At 37.5% G+C, this 15,083-nt stretch overlaps 1 protein-coding gene across 17 annotated transcripts in view; it reads right to left on the bottom strand.

Moving 5' to 3' along the window:
* LOC103550082 (DExD/H-box 60 like) overlaps positions 1–15,083 on the bottom strand; it is a 92,597-nt gene that overhangs the window by 48,564 nt on the left and 28,950 nt on the right. For 11 of the 17 annotated variants that reach the window (XR_011537725.1, XR_011537726.1, XR_011537727.1 and 8 more), the window contains exons 11-16: positions 13,703–13,844; positions 12,604–12,759; positions 7,400–7,505; positions 6,773–6,888; positions 5,026–5,183; positions 2,433–2,685 (exon numbers count right to left, since the gene is read on the bottom strand). Coding sequence is in view for 13 of the 17 variants with exons in the window: in XM_070611483.1 (XP_070467584.1) it covers positions 2,433–2,685; positions 5,026–5,183; positions 6,773–6,888; positions 7,400–7,505; positions 12,604–12,759; positions 13,703–13,844 (931 nt within the window). In the remaining 4 variants the exon portion in view is untranslated. The remainder of the gene's footprint in view (positions 1–2,432; positions 2,686–5,025; positions 5,184–6,772; positions 6,889–7,399; positions 7,506–12,603; positions 12,760–13,702; positions 13,845–15,083) is intronic. The other 6 variants (XM_070611492.1, XM_070611484.1, XM_070611487.1 and 3 more) reach the window with 1 other exon arrangement.

The following is a 15,083-nucleotide window of genomic DNA, read 5'->3' as shown; positions in this document are numbered from 1 at the left end:
ATATAGCCTCTTTATTTCTATTCCACTACTATTTAACACAAGGTCAGGGCTGTTGTAATGCCCTCTCTCTTCAACATGTACTACTGAACGCCTGCTTCTGCAAACCACAGATCTATGCTTTAAGGAGGTTCAGAAGAAATTTAAGACAGAGTTCTTACATCCACGAACTTTCAGTCTGGTTGGAGGAACAAGAGATTGCTCTTGACATAGATGAGTATGAAACCTGATTTATAATTCAGGGTCCAGCAGGAGTGACAGAGGCAGTAGGTGTCACGTGAGCTGGAGTAGTTGGGAAGCCTTCATGAAAAGATGGGCCATAAACTGGCCTTAGAGGACAGAGAGAATTTAGGCAGATGGAGACAGGGAGGAGGATATCTGTAGGAGAGATGATAATTGCCTCCTCAACATCCATTACGCCATTTTTCCTTATCAATATTTATATTAACGGAGATGGCAATGTGCGCAGTTAAAAGCCCGTATTTTCTAATCTCCCTGTAAGTAGGTATGGCTTTGTGACTAAGTTTAGCCATTGAGATGTAAGCAGAAGTTGGTGGAATTTCTGGGAGGGCTCCTTATATGGGGGAAACACAACTGGGATGGTACATGTTTGCCTTTTTTCTTCTTCTGACTTTATTCTGGATACAACCATAATGGCTGGAGTTTCAGCAGCCAACCTCATAACCTTAGGAAGGCAAGCCACACACCAGCGATGATGTGGTATGATGACAGAGGAGCCTAAGTCCCTCGTGACAGTGTAGAGTTGCCACAGCAGCACTGAACTGCCTATATCTGGACTTCTTTTACATGAGAGAAAAATCGATTTCTATCTTTTTAAAGCCATTGTTAACTCTCTGTTAATAGCAGCCAATGGCAATTCCTAACTGATGTAGTATCATGGATAAGCAAAATTACATAAGGTAAGGCTTAGAGATGGAAATGAGCATGGTACCTGTGGGCTCACTGAGGGACTGTCTTTCTTGGGTAAGAGAATAATGAGATAGAGCATGAATACAAAGAGGAGTCATGTGGCCGTGCATAAAAGGAATCCGAGTAGGAGACACTCGAGACAGGTAATTAACTAGAACTACTTGAAGAAGAATTGTCAGTTTAGAGATGTAGATGTGGTAATTTCATCTATCATCAAAATTACATCTGTACTCAGTCCCATTTTTCTCTGATTTTTCCCATAGCTATCTCTTCCACATTTCAAACTTTAGGAAAATAAAGAATGAAAGCACAGACTATATGAATCACATGAGGAAATAATACCTGAAAATAGTGTGCAGACAATATTTGCAAATGATGATTTGCAAAAATGACTCTCTACTACCTGTTGGAGACATTGATAAAGCAGAGCACGGAGAGCCACAGAAACTTCAGGGAACCCTTAGAATACTAAGCAGCCAGGACCCATTTCTATCCAGTTCCCTCTCTGCTAGGTCATAGTTTGGAGATGGTCGTGTTCCACTACCTCAGGCTGCAGCTGCTATTGGGCATCTACTGTCCTATAGCTACAGCTCTGGAGGATTTCTGAAAAACACTCTCTTCTCTTGTTCTGTCAAGAACTATGAAAGGGCTGCAATCTGACACTATTAGCAAGCTAATCATTTACTCTGCCATAGCTTCATGGATGCTGGCAAAAGACATAAGACTCCTGGGTCAGAGACAAAGGACTTTATTATGCATGGTACAGCTAGCAGCATAAACGTCCTGTGTGTGTCAGTTCTCCTGGTCCCTTATGTTTCACCAGGGAGATAGGGAGCCCAAGTGGAAGCTGCGCACACACTGGATTTGTGTCACAGCTAAGGAATTCTGAACTTAGAAAACCCAAATCTTTTCTAATGGACTTCAAGCAAACCTGTCCCTTTGACCTGGAGGGAGACATTAACTTTATTACACTAGCAAGTAAACAAACTTGGCCTTTACTCTAGAAGGAGATACAGTCTCTATCCTGCAATGCTGTTGACTACACAAACATCCTTGAAAACATAGTCTGGAAAAAAAGCTGTCAGCGCTTCTGCTTGCAAGGCATGCAGAAACATGAGAGACCCATGGAGAATCACCTCCCAACAGCAACTTCAGATCTCCCAGGAGGTGATGGCTTCTCTTCTTTGACGGGCCCTGTTTCCACTGCTGGGCCTCCTCCTGCCTTGGTGGTCGGTGCCCTTAATTATGTCCACACATTCGGAAAGAGTCCTTTCTTTACCCACTCTCTTCAATTTCTTTTGTTGAGACCCTGTCTCTGAACCTCTCTGCAATTCCACTTCCTCATTTGCCAAATAGGGATAATAATAACTATCTTAGAGGGTATGGCTGAATAAAATCAGATAATGTATGTAAAGATTTTAGCATAACCATGCATTCAATAACTATACTAGCATCATTAATGTTTTTATCACTACTCTCTATCCATATAATATAGAATCATATACCTTCATCCCGGCAATGTTCTTTCCATGCTTTAAAGCAGGCACTTAACCCTACCATTTCAACCTGAATTTTCACTGAGTTACTTTTACATGATTTTAAAAAATCTTCCAGTTTCCTTATTCCAGAGTTTAAATTCTCTTTCAACTCTTTTTCAACAGAAAATAACAGATCATTCCATTGTTGTTGTTCTTTCTGATCTTGTTTGAGAAGTGAACTTTTCTTCTTTCTAGTAACTTTTTCAGATTTAGCATCCTGCTTAATAAGAAAAAGAACACGACATGAAACGAGTGGAAATACTCCAAGATTCCATTTCATTAGTGAGAAAGCATTTTCATGTGTTTACTGTTGATTTTGACCATCATCCTGTTCATGAACTGGCACATTTTCAATGCCTTTTTCTTAAAATTATAGTCTTTGCGCAATGCAGAACTTCAGTATAACAGTATAAACTTCAGTATAGAAGTAAATAGTCTCTCTCTGCAGAAAGTTTTCTAGATTTCTGAGTGATGTAGATTATGAATAAAAGACTAAATGTAATAAAATAGAGAAGGAAAGGCCACTGGGCTCAACTGTAGGGAATCTTCTTCCAGATTTATTTATTCACTAATTTTTTCATCCTTTCTTTCCACAAAGCATTTTGAGCACACTCCTCCCCACCCCCTATCCATCCTTTGCAGATTCATCTTGAAAAACACCAACAGTCTCAAAGTGATCTAAGCAGACATTAGGCAAAGAGGGAGGATAAAATTGCCTATTTAAAAAACAGAAATCCCAATGGGAAATGGAAGAGTCACACACTCTTGGTAGGGTGTTAATTTATCCCACTTCCCCAAAAGGTGGATCTAACACTTAATTCCCATTTTGCCTGAATTGCACTGTGACCAGGGCAATTCTCTCCAATCTCTCCTGGGAGGGACTGGAGCCAGGGCCCAGGCCCTCAGGCCACGTGTCAGGGGCCAGCCTTGCGGCAGGGCTTGGCTGGGCAATGCCCCTGCAGATGGCGGCAGACTGGGGTGACTTCTGGATGCTCTTTTCCCTTCTTCACTTGTGCTTAAAGTAAAGCGTGGACTGAGCCAGCCCTGATGGCCCAGCAGTTAAAATTCCACGTGCTCTGCTTCAGTGGCCCAGTTTCAGTTCCCAGGCACAGAACCACACCGCTGATCCGTCAGTAGCCATGGTGCAGCAGGGGCTCACAGAGAAGAACCAGAAGAACTTAGAACTGTATACAACTATGTCCTGGGCTTTGGGAGGGCAAAAGAAGAAAAAAAAAAAGGAGGAAGATTGGCAACAGATGTTAGCTTACAGCCACTCTTCCCCTGCTAAAAAAAGGGAAAAAAGTAAAGCCCAGACCTCCACCCTGGAGTGCCCAACTGACCACTCTCAGCTGCAAGCAGGTGAGGTCTGCAGGCTGAGGTGGAGCCTCTACAACCAAAAGCAGGTGTGCTAGGAAGGTGGCTGGATGGACCTTTGAAATGGTTCTAGGAGACAGACCTGATAGCAGTGCTAAGAAACCTGGAGTGTACTTAGGGATGACTTTTCAATGTCATCTTGAAAAGCTTTGTGCAGAAACTCTCTTTGACTGACATGCATTCCCTTGGAGTCCTGTCATTTTCAGCCTAATTCGTTAGTTGTGGGTCTGGCAAGGAAAAGAAATTCCATTAAGAATTTCCTGAAATTAGTGGGAAGGGGAAATGTTTTCATATTTGGGGTTTTTCCTCTGAGGCCTTTATGTTGCATTTTCCAAAACGTTTCCACACCTACTCCAATTAGGTAAGGCAGCTGTGATGAATGCCTTTGGTCATTACTTTGGTTCCTGCTCTCTCAAATATTTAGCACTGCTGCCCTCAGGGAAAGAGTTTTACTGAAACCAATGCCTCTGCTTAAATCCCAGCCATGAGGCCAAGAGAGCTGTACTGAAGTCTAATGAAATCCCATTAAAGAATGATCACAAAGTAGTATCTTCACAAGCAAAGTCATAAAATTAACCACTTTTTCAGTTATGAACATAGTTATATTACCTGATCCTTTTCCACATTATCTTTTTCAAACTTTTTTTTTCAAATTACAGGGATTTTATATATGTCCACAAGTAAAGCCCAGGGGAAGGGCAGAAAGAACACTGCCTCAAAGAGGAAGTAAATAGGAACAGAGGAAGCCCACCCAGACAGGAAGAAGACTGATCTTAAAATAATTTATAAACATTTAGGCAGTTTTCAAAATTCAGGCAAAACAACAAAGCTGATGAGTATGTTAGACCTAATTTACCAACTGTACGAAAAAAGATTTTCATTATAATAAACAAATGTTTCTTTTAACCTAAATTCAACATTTCTAAATCCAAGCTCTTAATCCTTTCATGCCTTAGGTTCATTATCAGATAAATCTATCTTTCATTATCAGATGGAGGATAAAATACTAAATTTTGTGTAATTTTCCTAGAATTTCTAATGGCAACTAAGTAAAATAATAATTAATTTGTAAGCAAACATAAGGGAAAAAAACATAGAGAAAACCTCCAAAGAGATGAAGAAACATCAATTTAAGAAAAGCAAACCACTGTAAAAACAAAAATTAGGTAAAATACATAGAATCTACCTGTGATATTTCACTCTTGGCTCCCCAGGAGTCCTCTTTTGGCTGGATAGTTTGAGTTACAATGACTTTTGAAGAGACTGATTCTAATGATTTCCCATAAAACTGCGGATAACTCTGATTCTTTTTCACATTAAAAACAGGTAGGTCTCTAGAATTTTCTGAAATAGAAAGACTTAAAATGTAAAATGTATTTTAAAACATTACTAAATACTGATATAATGTCCTCATTACTTCCCTACACCATCTCACCCACACATTCTTTTTTTTTCATTTTAACTCCAAACAGTAATTTAGTACGATAACCTTTGCTAATGAGGTCAGATTATAACATGCTAACAAAATAATTCCTTATCTTATTTGAAGAAGAGAGAAGATAAAAAGCTCTGCTAAGGTCCCACTCCAAGAGCACTTGGACATCACCTCTGTCATTTGGCAGAAGAAGAGGGGAAGAGGCAGGTAGAGACAGAGTCAAATAATGTATTCATCTAGAACAGAGATCAACACACTAAGACGTGCAAAGTCAAATCCGACCAGCACCTGTTTGGGAATTTGGGATTTGTCTGGTTGCTTTTCTTTTTTTTTTCAAGCTAAGCACATTTTTTACATTTTTTAATTGTTATATTTTAAATGGTTATATAAGTACCTACATCATGGCCTCAATTTTGTCTCTCAACTTGCAACACCCAAAATATTACCTATCTGGCTCTTTAAGCAAAAGTTTGTTGACCTCTGATATAGAATATTCTGACTATTTGCATTCCTGAAAAGGAAAACCACTACTCCAGCCATGACCAAAGGTTCAAGAGCTTATAACTGAGAGAAATTACTACCAATTATCTTTCACCGTGCAGAAATTCAAATGACACAGAAAATTCCAGCAAGGGAGGTTAGATTCATCCTAGACCTAAGAAACACTCTTTAAAAACATAAAAGATATAAATGAGCTGAAGTTATGTTCACTTGTTGTTGTTGTTGTTTTCTTGTATCTATATCTATACGTGACGCAAATCAAACCATTCCAGAGATACATCATGCAGAATCTTGGTAGCCAGTTATATAAGTAGGTTCATATATTTAGACAATTGGCACGTTTACTTTACATGTTTCTATACTCTTCTAAAAGAAGTTTTATTAGTCCTGAGAAAGGTGGAAACAAACATGGGGTTGGAGAAAAACACACTAAAGATCAGAATGAACCAGGAAGAAAAGATCCCCTAATTCATTTTTTAAGGACCTCTTTTTATGGTTTCATGACTCCTCTTTATTGCAGTTTCAGCCCCTCCTCATTATTGAATTTCTGTGGGCAGTTATGTTGGTATTTATCAGCATACAACCAACTAGACAATTGTGTAGTATGAAGAGAGCTGAAATTTCTAGGAAGACTAGGGTTGTATCAGCATATTTACTTCTAGTGATAGATTCCTACAAGTATAAATTATCCTTCCCATTTATAACAGCATCTGATATTTTTAGCAACAATACCACGTATACGTACTTCCTTATAAGATGAATAAATCTCCATTTGAAATAATAGATACATCCGCATGCATACCTACACATGCCCACTAGGCAATATAATGGGATGCTTTCAGATAATATACTTCCTGAAGTGCTTCTCCAATTCTAGATATACTAATTTCATTTAAAATATAATTTTTGTTTGTAATATAATACTTTTTCACTGTTCAATGAAGAGAAGAAAAGGCAATTCATATAAGTTCTATTTTATTGTGGTCACAGAACTCACCATAAAAAAGACACCTGGTCTTGTCGTAGTCATTACTAAGGGGTCTGTGAGCATGCCAGTGCAAAAGTTCATCACGTTCCTTTTGTTTAAGCAGTGAAGTAACAGCTGGAGCATCACTGTAAAAATATATATATAAAATATATATAATTATATATTATATGTATATAAAAGTTTAGGTCCCTCTAATACAACTTAACATATTCATCCTATAACAATATAGAACATAAATATCAGCCTATAACAATATAGAAATCTTATAACTCCTTTTTCTATTTCTATGCTATGATGTAGGTTATGAAATCTCAGTAGTTTTTAAGACACACAAGAACCCCAAATTTCTACCATTCCTCTAACAGTCCCATCAATATCAACAACTATTTATTAAAGCTTATAGAGCTGGAGTAATTTTATTATAAGTTCAAAACTATATAGATTTTTATAGTAATGTTCAAATTACATTGATACGTTAGATATTATATGCACTCCAACATATATTATAGTCACATTATTATATCTAATTTATTATATCCAGACATCATATGATACATAGACATTCTGATGAGACATTCATTCCACAAGTATTTTAGAGTTTATAGAACTAAATTAGGCACTTTGTTAACTCTATACCTCTTTAGAATAGGCAAATCCTTCATCACATCTCCGACAAATTTATCAATTATAGCAGATGTCATTGGGATAAAACCCACTTTAGGTATCTTTCCCAGGGAGACATCTAAAAACAAACATAAAATTAAATTGGGAGGAAATACACAACTATCCTATAAGAATTTTGAACGTTACTTTCAAAATTGCGCAAACATAATATTTTGCGTGAATTTTATTAATGTTACCAAGTTAGCTCTTCTCAGTGAGATAGTCCTCACACCAAACATTTTGGAGCAAGACACAATATAAAGAAAGAGTACATAGTCATATAGATAGCTAGGTATATTGATGGTTGCAGATAGATTAATTGATAGACAGACAGACATATATGTTTTCCATTTCTAAATGCTTATTCCTATGTCACAGTAAAGAAATAGCAGCACTTGAAAAAATAGTCACACAGAGTTCACCTACACATAGGCCTCCATGAAAATAAAATGACAAAAGAAATAGGAAAAAATTAATCACAGAATACTCTTCACAGTCTCCTTGAATTTTTATTTTCATAGTTCCTATTTATGGCTTATGTGCTGAATATGGTGATAGACTAACAGATTATTTTATCCAATTTTCTTCCTAATTATTGATGAATAAAAATTATTATAGTATTTCTCCTTCCCTATCACTAAATTCGGGACAATATTCTTCTATTGATGCATACAAAATTTGCATTTGCATTTCTCTTGCATCTCTGACATTCCTTTGGGACAATTTCCTTCTTCCTGAATTATATTCTATACACATATCTTTAATGAGTGTGTAATGCTAGTTAATTCAGTTATTGTGTATCCGAAAATATCTGAGTTATCTTCTCTTCTTAAATTATACTTTTTCTGGGTACAATATCCTTCAATGACTGATTGGAATTTTGTCTCATTGCTTAAAAGACACTGCTTCATTATATTCTTGCTTCTGTTGTTGTTTTTTAGAAGTCTGCTAACAGTCTAATTTTTGTTCCTCTCTAGTAACTGTTTTCTCTCTTATTCTTTGGAGGACTTTATTTTTGGTATGTGCAGTTGCACTATGATGTGTCTAGTAGTCTTGAGGGTAGGGGTATGTATCCTATGTGAGATTTGCTGTGCATCCAGAATCCAAGTATTCATGTCTTTCATCAACTCAGGATAGTTTTCAGTCACTATCTTTTGAATATTGCTTACCTAATGTTGTTTCTATCTTCTGTTTCTGAAACTCCAAGTGAACATGTGACTGACTCTAGGCATCCAAAGGCTTAGGGAGATTGGAATGTTAGAACATATTTATTACATAATATCTGCTCACCCTCCCATGATAGTGCAGAGGACACACTTTTACCACAACTGTGAGAAATAAAATTGTGAGAGGAGTCTCAGCATCTTTGAATAGCTGTGGTTACTCTTCTCATAGGCCAGAAGTTGCAATGGAAACTGCTTATCATCAAACTGGGCTCCCTAAATGTAATGGGGATAATTGGATCCAAGGGTAGCAAGGGTCAACTGGCAGCACTCAGTCACCAAAGACAAGCTAGTCATGGGTACCATAATGGACAGTGGAGTCAAAGCAGAATAATCTGATTCACAGAGACCTATGGCATTGGCTCGTTAGTCATGGTGTGTTCCTCAAAAAGAAATAGATGGGCAGTCTCCTAACCTCTAAGTTGATCTGCATGAGTGGAAGAGTTCTAGGCTGAGTGAACAGAAGTCTAATTTGAGTCAGCAAAACAGAGAGCCATCACTCCTCAATCAGTTCCCAGACCTGAGCCACTTTACAGACCCAGACACCCTTGATTGAAGAGGAGGCTGAATCCTCTTGAGGAAGAGCCCTGCTACACTGCCAACACTTATAGTGTTACTCTCTCATAGTCTTCCCCAAAAGAACCTACAGCCATTTACCAAGGTAACTGTGCAAAGAGAAAGAGAAATAATCAGACTTTTCAGGGAATTACTTGACACTGGTTCTGAACTGAAGCTACAAGTAAGATACACAAGGGAGTAGGTGAAATGCCTATGACCCTACTCCTATTACATCACCTTCTCTCTCCCAGACTGATCTATAGCCTCAAGTTAGTTCCCTACATCCAGTTGACTGAGGAACAGAAAAATCAGGCTTAGCTTACAGTTGGTTCTGCACAATGTATAGGCACCACCTGAAAGTGAACAGCTGTAGCACTACAGTTCCTTTCTGAGACATTCCTGAAGGATAGTAGTGAAGGGAAACCCTCCTGGGGGCAAAAATTTGAGCAGTGAAGATATTTTTTACTTTTGCTTGGAAAGAGAAATGGCCAGAAGTATAAACCCATACTGGCTCATGGGCTATGACTGATGGTTTGGCTGGATGGTCAGGGATTTGGAAGGAATGTGATTGATTGGGAAATTTGAGGTCTATGGAAGAGGCATGTAGATAGGCCTTTCTGACTGGGCAAAAAATATTAAGATATTTGTGTCCCACGTGAGTGCTCACCAATGGGTGACCTCAGCAAAGGAGGATTTTAAACATCAAGTGGATAGGGGCTGGCCCCGTGGCCAAGTGGCTAAGTTCACGCGCTCCACTGCAGGCAGCCCAGTGTTTCATTGGTTCGAATCCTGGGCACGGACATGGCACTACTCATCAAACCATGCTGAGGCAGCATCCCACATGCCAAAACTAGAAGGACCCACAACTAAGAATATACAACTATGTACTGGGGGGCTTTGAGGAGAAAAATAAAATCTTAAAAAAATATATCAAGTGGATAGAATGACCCATTCTGTGCATCCCAGTCAACTTCTTTCCCAAGGCACCTCTGTCATTAGCCAATGGGTTTGTTCACAAAGTGGCCACGGTGCCAGAGATGGGGGTTATGCATGAACTCAGCAACATGGACTTCCAGTAACCAAGACCACTTGGCTACAGCCATTGCTGAATGCCCTATCCGCCAAGAGGAGAGACCAACGCATGGTCTCTCGTACGGCACCATTCCCCAGGTGATTGGCTAACTACCTGGTGGCAGGTAGCTGGTTACATTGGACTGTTTCCATCATGGAAGGGGAATTCTCTGTTCTTATTGGAATAGACACTTACTCTGGATAGATATTTACCTGCATGCAATGCTTCTGCCAAAACTATCATCCTTGGGCTTACAGAATGCCTTAGCCACCATCATGGTATTTGACATAGCATTGCTCCTGATCAAGGAACTCACTTTATAGCAAAAGAAGTATGCAATGGGCCCATGCTCATGGGATTCACTGGGCTTACTGTTTTCCCCATCATACTGAAGCAGCTAGTTCAATAGAATGACCAAATGCCCTTTTGAAGACTCGGTTACAGCATCAGCTAGATTGCAATACCTTGCAGAGCTGGGGCAGGCTTCCTCAGTAGGCTGTATAAGTTCTGAATCAGTGTCCAGTACATGGAGCTGATTTAGTTTAAGTAAGAAAGATTATCCCAGAGAATCCAGGTGGACTTGATCTAATCAGTTCAAAGTCCTTAAGAGCAGAACAGAAGTTTCCCTGAAGAGCAAATTTCATGAACTGCAGCTTTAGCTCATGCCTGAAAATTCCAGCCTGCCCTTCATTAAGACCTGCCCTACAGATTTTGGACTTGCTCAGCAAGCCCCTGTCATCATGTAAGCCAATTCCCTGAAATAAATCTCTTAATATATTATACCCTATTGGTTCCATCTCTCTGGTGGAACTCTAACTGGTATACCCTCCAAATGGATCTTAGACTCAATTGAAACACAATCAACATGTCAGCAGATTATTGTAGAAATTAACAAGCCAATTCTAAAATTTAAATAGAAATGCAAAAGACCCAGAATAAACTAAAGAATCTTCAAAAGGACAAAGTTGGAAGACTTATACTATCAAAATCAAAGATTCTTACAAAGCTACAATAATTAAGAATGTTTTCACGTTGATTCAAATAAACAAGGATAAACAAGGCTCAAAGATAGACCAATGAAATAGAATAGACAGTGCAGAAATAACCCCTTCCTCATGCCATACACAAAAATAATTTCAAGATGAATCATAGTCTTAAATGTGAAATACTAATGACTTACATTATTTTAAATGGGCAAAAGACTCAAGCAGGCACTTCTCAAAAGAAGATATCCAAACGACCAGTGGTATAGGAAAAGTCCCTCAATCTCATTGCTTATCAAGGAAATGCAAATTAAAGTCACAAGGAGCTACCCACCCATCAGAATGGCCAAAATTAAAAAGATTGACGGTAACAAGTGTTCACAAGACTGCCCCAATGCCCACATTGATGGTAGGAGTTTAAATTGGTACAACCACCTTAGAAAATGTTTTGACAATAGTAGTAGCTCCTAAAGCTGCACTTCTTTGTATATACCCAAAATAAATGCATTTATCTACCTAAAGTTATGTAGAAGAATATTCAAAACAATTTTACTCATAAAAGCCAATAACTAGGAAATGCTCAAAGAGGATAAAGTGTGATATATTCATACAAGGAGATACTTCACAACAATAATAACTTTTTTGACATATGTTAAACACAACAATGGGCATGAATCTCTCATACATTATATTGAGAGAAAAAAACAGATAAAAAGGGTATATAATACATGATTCCATTCAAATGAAGTTCCAAACAGACAAAGCTAAGCAATAGCATTAACAACAAAATAGGGTTTACTATAAAGAGGTCAGGGAGGGAGACAGGATGGACTGCAAAGTGGCATTAGAAAACTTTCTCTTGGGGCTGGCCCCGTGGCCGAGTGGTTAAATCCACGTGCTCCACTTTGGTGGCCCAGGGTTCGGATCCTGGATGCGGACATGCCACCACTCATTAGGCCGTGTTGAGGTGGCATCCCACATGCCACAACTAGAAGGACTCGCAACTAAAATAAACAACTATGTACTGGGGGGATTTGGGGAGAAAAAAGCAGGGGGAAAAAAAAGAAAACTTTCTCATGAGGTTTTGGAAACGTTCTATATCTTGATCTCGGTGGTTATCACACAGATGTCTATACGTGTAAAATCTCATCAGGCTTTACTCCTCATATTGGCTTGCTTTAAGCACACTATTGGCTCTATTTTATACCTCAGTTAGGAAGTAAACAAAAATGCATAGTGAAAGAAAATTATTTATCCTTGTAAGAATCAAATTAATCAGGCTTCTTAAAATTTTGAGGAATAAAGATGCTTTGATTCCAGTTTAATCTGGTGATTTATTACCTTGGATTGGTAATAGCTTCTTTCCAAGAAAAGGCCTTGCTGTTGTTCTCAGAGGAAAAGGCTTTCCAACATCAAATTCTTTTACCAGGTGTGACACAAAATTCCACAGATGTGTGTAATCTCTCTTAATGGAATCTCCCAAATTCAAATGTAGCTCTGCATAATAATTAACATATTAAAGTATTAAAAGTCATACACATGCACACACACAAACCCCTTTTTTTGACTAAATTCACAGAATTCTAAAAAGATTATCAAATAGTGAATGAAACTTAGAGTGAGTACAACAGTACACCAGCATGGAAATTAGCAATGACACTATGGCAGTGGTTTTTTAAAATCATTTTGTCTTTAAATTTAGTAGTGGTCTGTAACAATTACATGCTTGTTCCTTACTAAATAATGCTAATGATGAATATAAAATTATTTCCTAAAATAATGAACAAAATGCCATATATAAGCTGGCAATTTTTAAAACTAAGTAATAAAAAAACAGTTTTCTTGACAGTTTGCAGAATACATAGAGGATGAAAACTTTTGAAAAACTAGTAATGGTTGCTAAATTTTATGCAAAAATCAGTTTATTCCAATGCTTGCCACTATGGGAATTAAATCTCAGAGTTCAAAAAAACTTCAGTAATGTTCACTTAGGAAAAATATGCTCAAAATGTTTCACTATTCTTTGAATATATAAAACCACAAAAGATAATTTATTCTAAGGAAATAATTCAAAGAAAAACAAAACTTACATGTACCAAGATATTTAATGCAGCTTTGTTTTTAGGAAAAATGCAATGAATCCTTAAATGTCCAAAAATAGTGATGGGATTACATTAATTGAAGTAAGCATTACAAAAAGTCATCCAGCCATTTAAATGAAAAATACATCAATATTATACTATAACATCAAATTCAATTTTTTGAATAATACTGAGTGAAGAAAAGGCAGGAAATGTAATAAGCATGTACATGTACAAACAAAAGTTTGCAAGAAACAAAAATGTTGCTGTGGTTTGTATTGGAAAACTTGGAAGGGTTTTAAATAATTTCCGTTTACCTCTTATTAATGATATAATGTTAATATATATTAAGGTACTACCTTGAGTATTTTCAGTTTCATAGTAAAAGGCAATATTCTTTAACAAATGCTCATCACACAAGTCAGAAAGATGATTTAAATTAAGATTCCAACCTTCAAAAAGGTTTAAATTTCTTAGAATGAAATAGTCACACCACTTTTTCTGAAAATTGAAAATAAAACATTATTAGCAATATAAAGATTAAAAATGAACTGAAACCAACTCCAAGAAAAAAGTTACCTACACTGTACTTTATAACCTTCCACTTATTGCTGAATATTCCACTTTTGCACCCCACCACTCTACCAAAACAGCTCATAGTAAAAACAATCACCTTTGACTTTCATGTTATTAAAATCACTGAATTTTCTGTCCTCAACATCCTCATATCATCTGCAGAATTTGATACCATAAACCACTTCTTTTTTTAAATACCTGATTCATCTGACCTCTAAGATAATTCACTTCTCCTAGTTTTTCTACTTAGCAGCTCCTTTTCAGTATCTTTTTCTAGTTCTTACACTTCCACCTGACCACTATACTCTGGAATATCTCAGGACTCTGAACCGAAACCTTTTCTCTTTTTACTCTGGTCTTTCCCTAGAAAAATGCTGAACTGGCATGGCGTCCAGTATTATCCATGGACTAATGAGTCGCTAATCTGTTTCCAGCCCCAAACACAACTAAACTACCCAACAGATACCTCCTTTTGGAAGTCTCATTGCCACTGTCTCAAACTCACTATTTAGCAAATTCATTATTTTCCTCCCCAAAATGTTCTTTTTCCAATGGCAGCATTCGAAGTTGGTCAAGCTAGAAATCTGGAAATTATCTTTGACTCTTCCTTCTCCCTTATGCCTCGTAATCAATTACTTAACCTTGTCAGTTTGTTCCACAGCCCAAATAACTCTTGCATTCTCCACTTCTATTTATGCTTAGTGCTACCAACTTTCCCCATGTTACCCTCATCAATTACTTGTGCAATCACTGAAGTGGTTTCCTTGTCTCTACTCAGATGTCTATGATGCCCTTTACACACTATAGCCAAAAGAACTTTTAAGCAAAAATTCAATTACAGCTTGAAACCCTCCAATAATTTCTCATTATGCTTATCATTTCCTAAATCCTCGACAGAGCCAAAGAGTACTAAATGATTTTCCTTCTACCTGGCTCTTCAGCTTCACCTTCTTTTCTCCTACCTAGTCACCCTGAACATACCTCAGATCCTCTAGCCAACCAATCCTCATCCTTCAAGTCTTGGGCTGCTTCACCTCTCTTCACTTCTTCAAAGAAGTCATCATATCCAGCTAGGTAAGCCTTTTCATCATTAGTTTCTAAAGTATCCTTTAATTCTCTCTTTATATCCATTAGCACATTTTTAATCCTTTTACTGGTTATTAT

The sequence above is a fragment of the Equus przewalskii genome, chromosome 2 (assembly GCF_037783145.1).
Source record: "Equus przewalskii isolate Varuska chromosome 2, EquPr2, whole genome shotgun sequence".
Classification (NCBI taxonomy): domain Eukaryota; kingdom Metazoa; phylum Chordata; class Mammalia; order Perissodactyla; family Equidae; genus Equus; species Equus przewalskii.
This window is presented reverse-complemented; position numbering and strand designations above follow the sequence as displayed.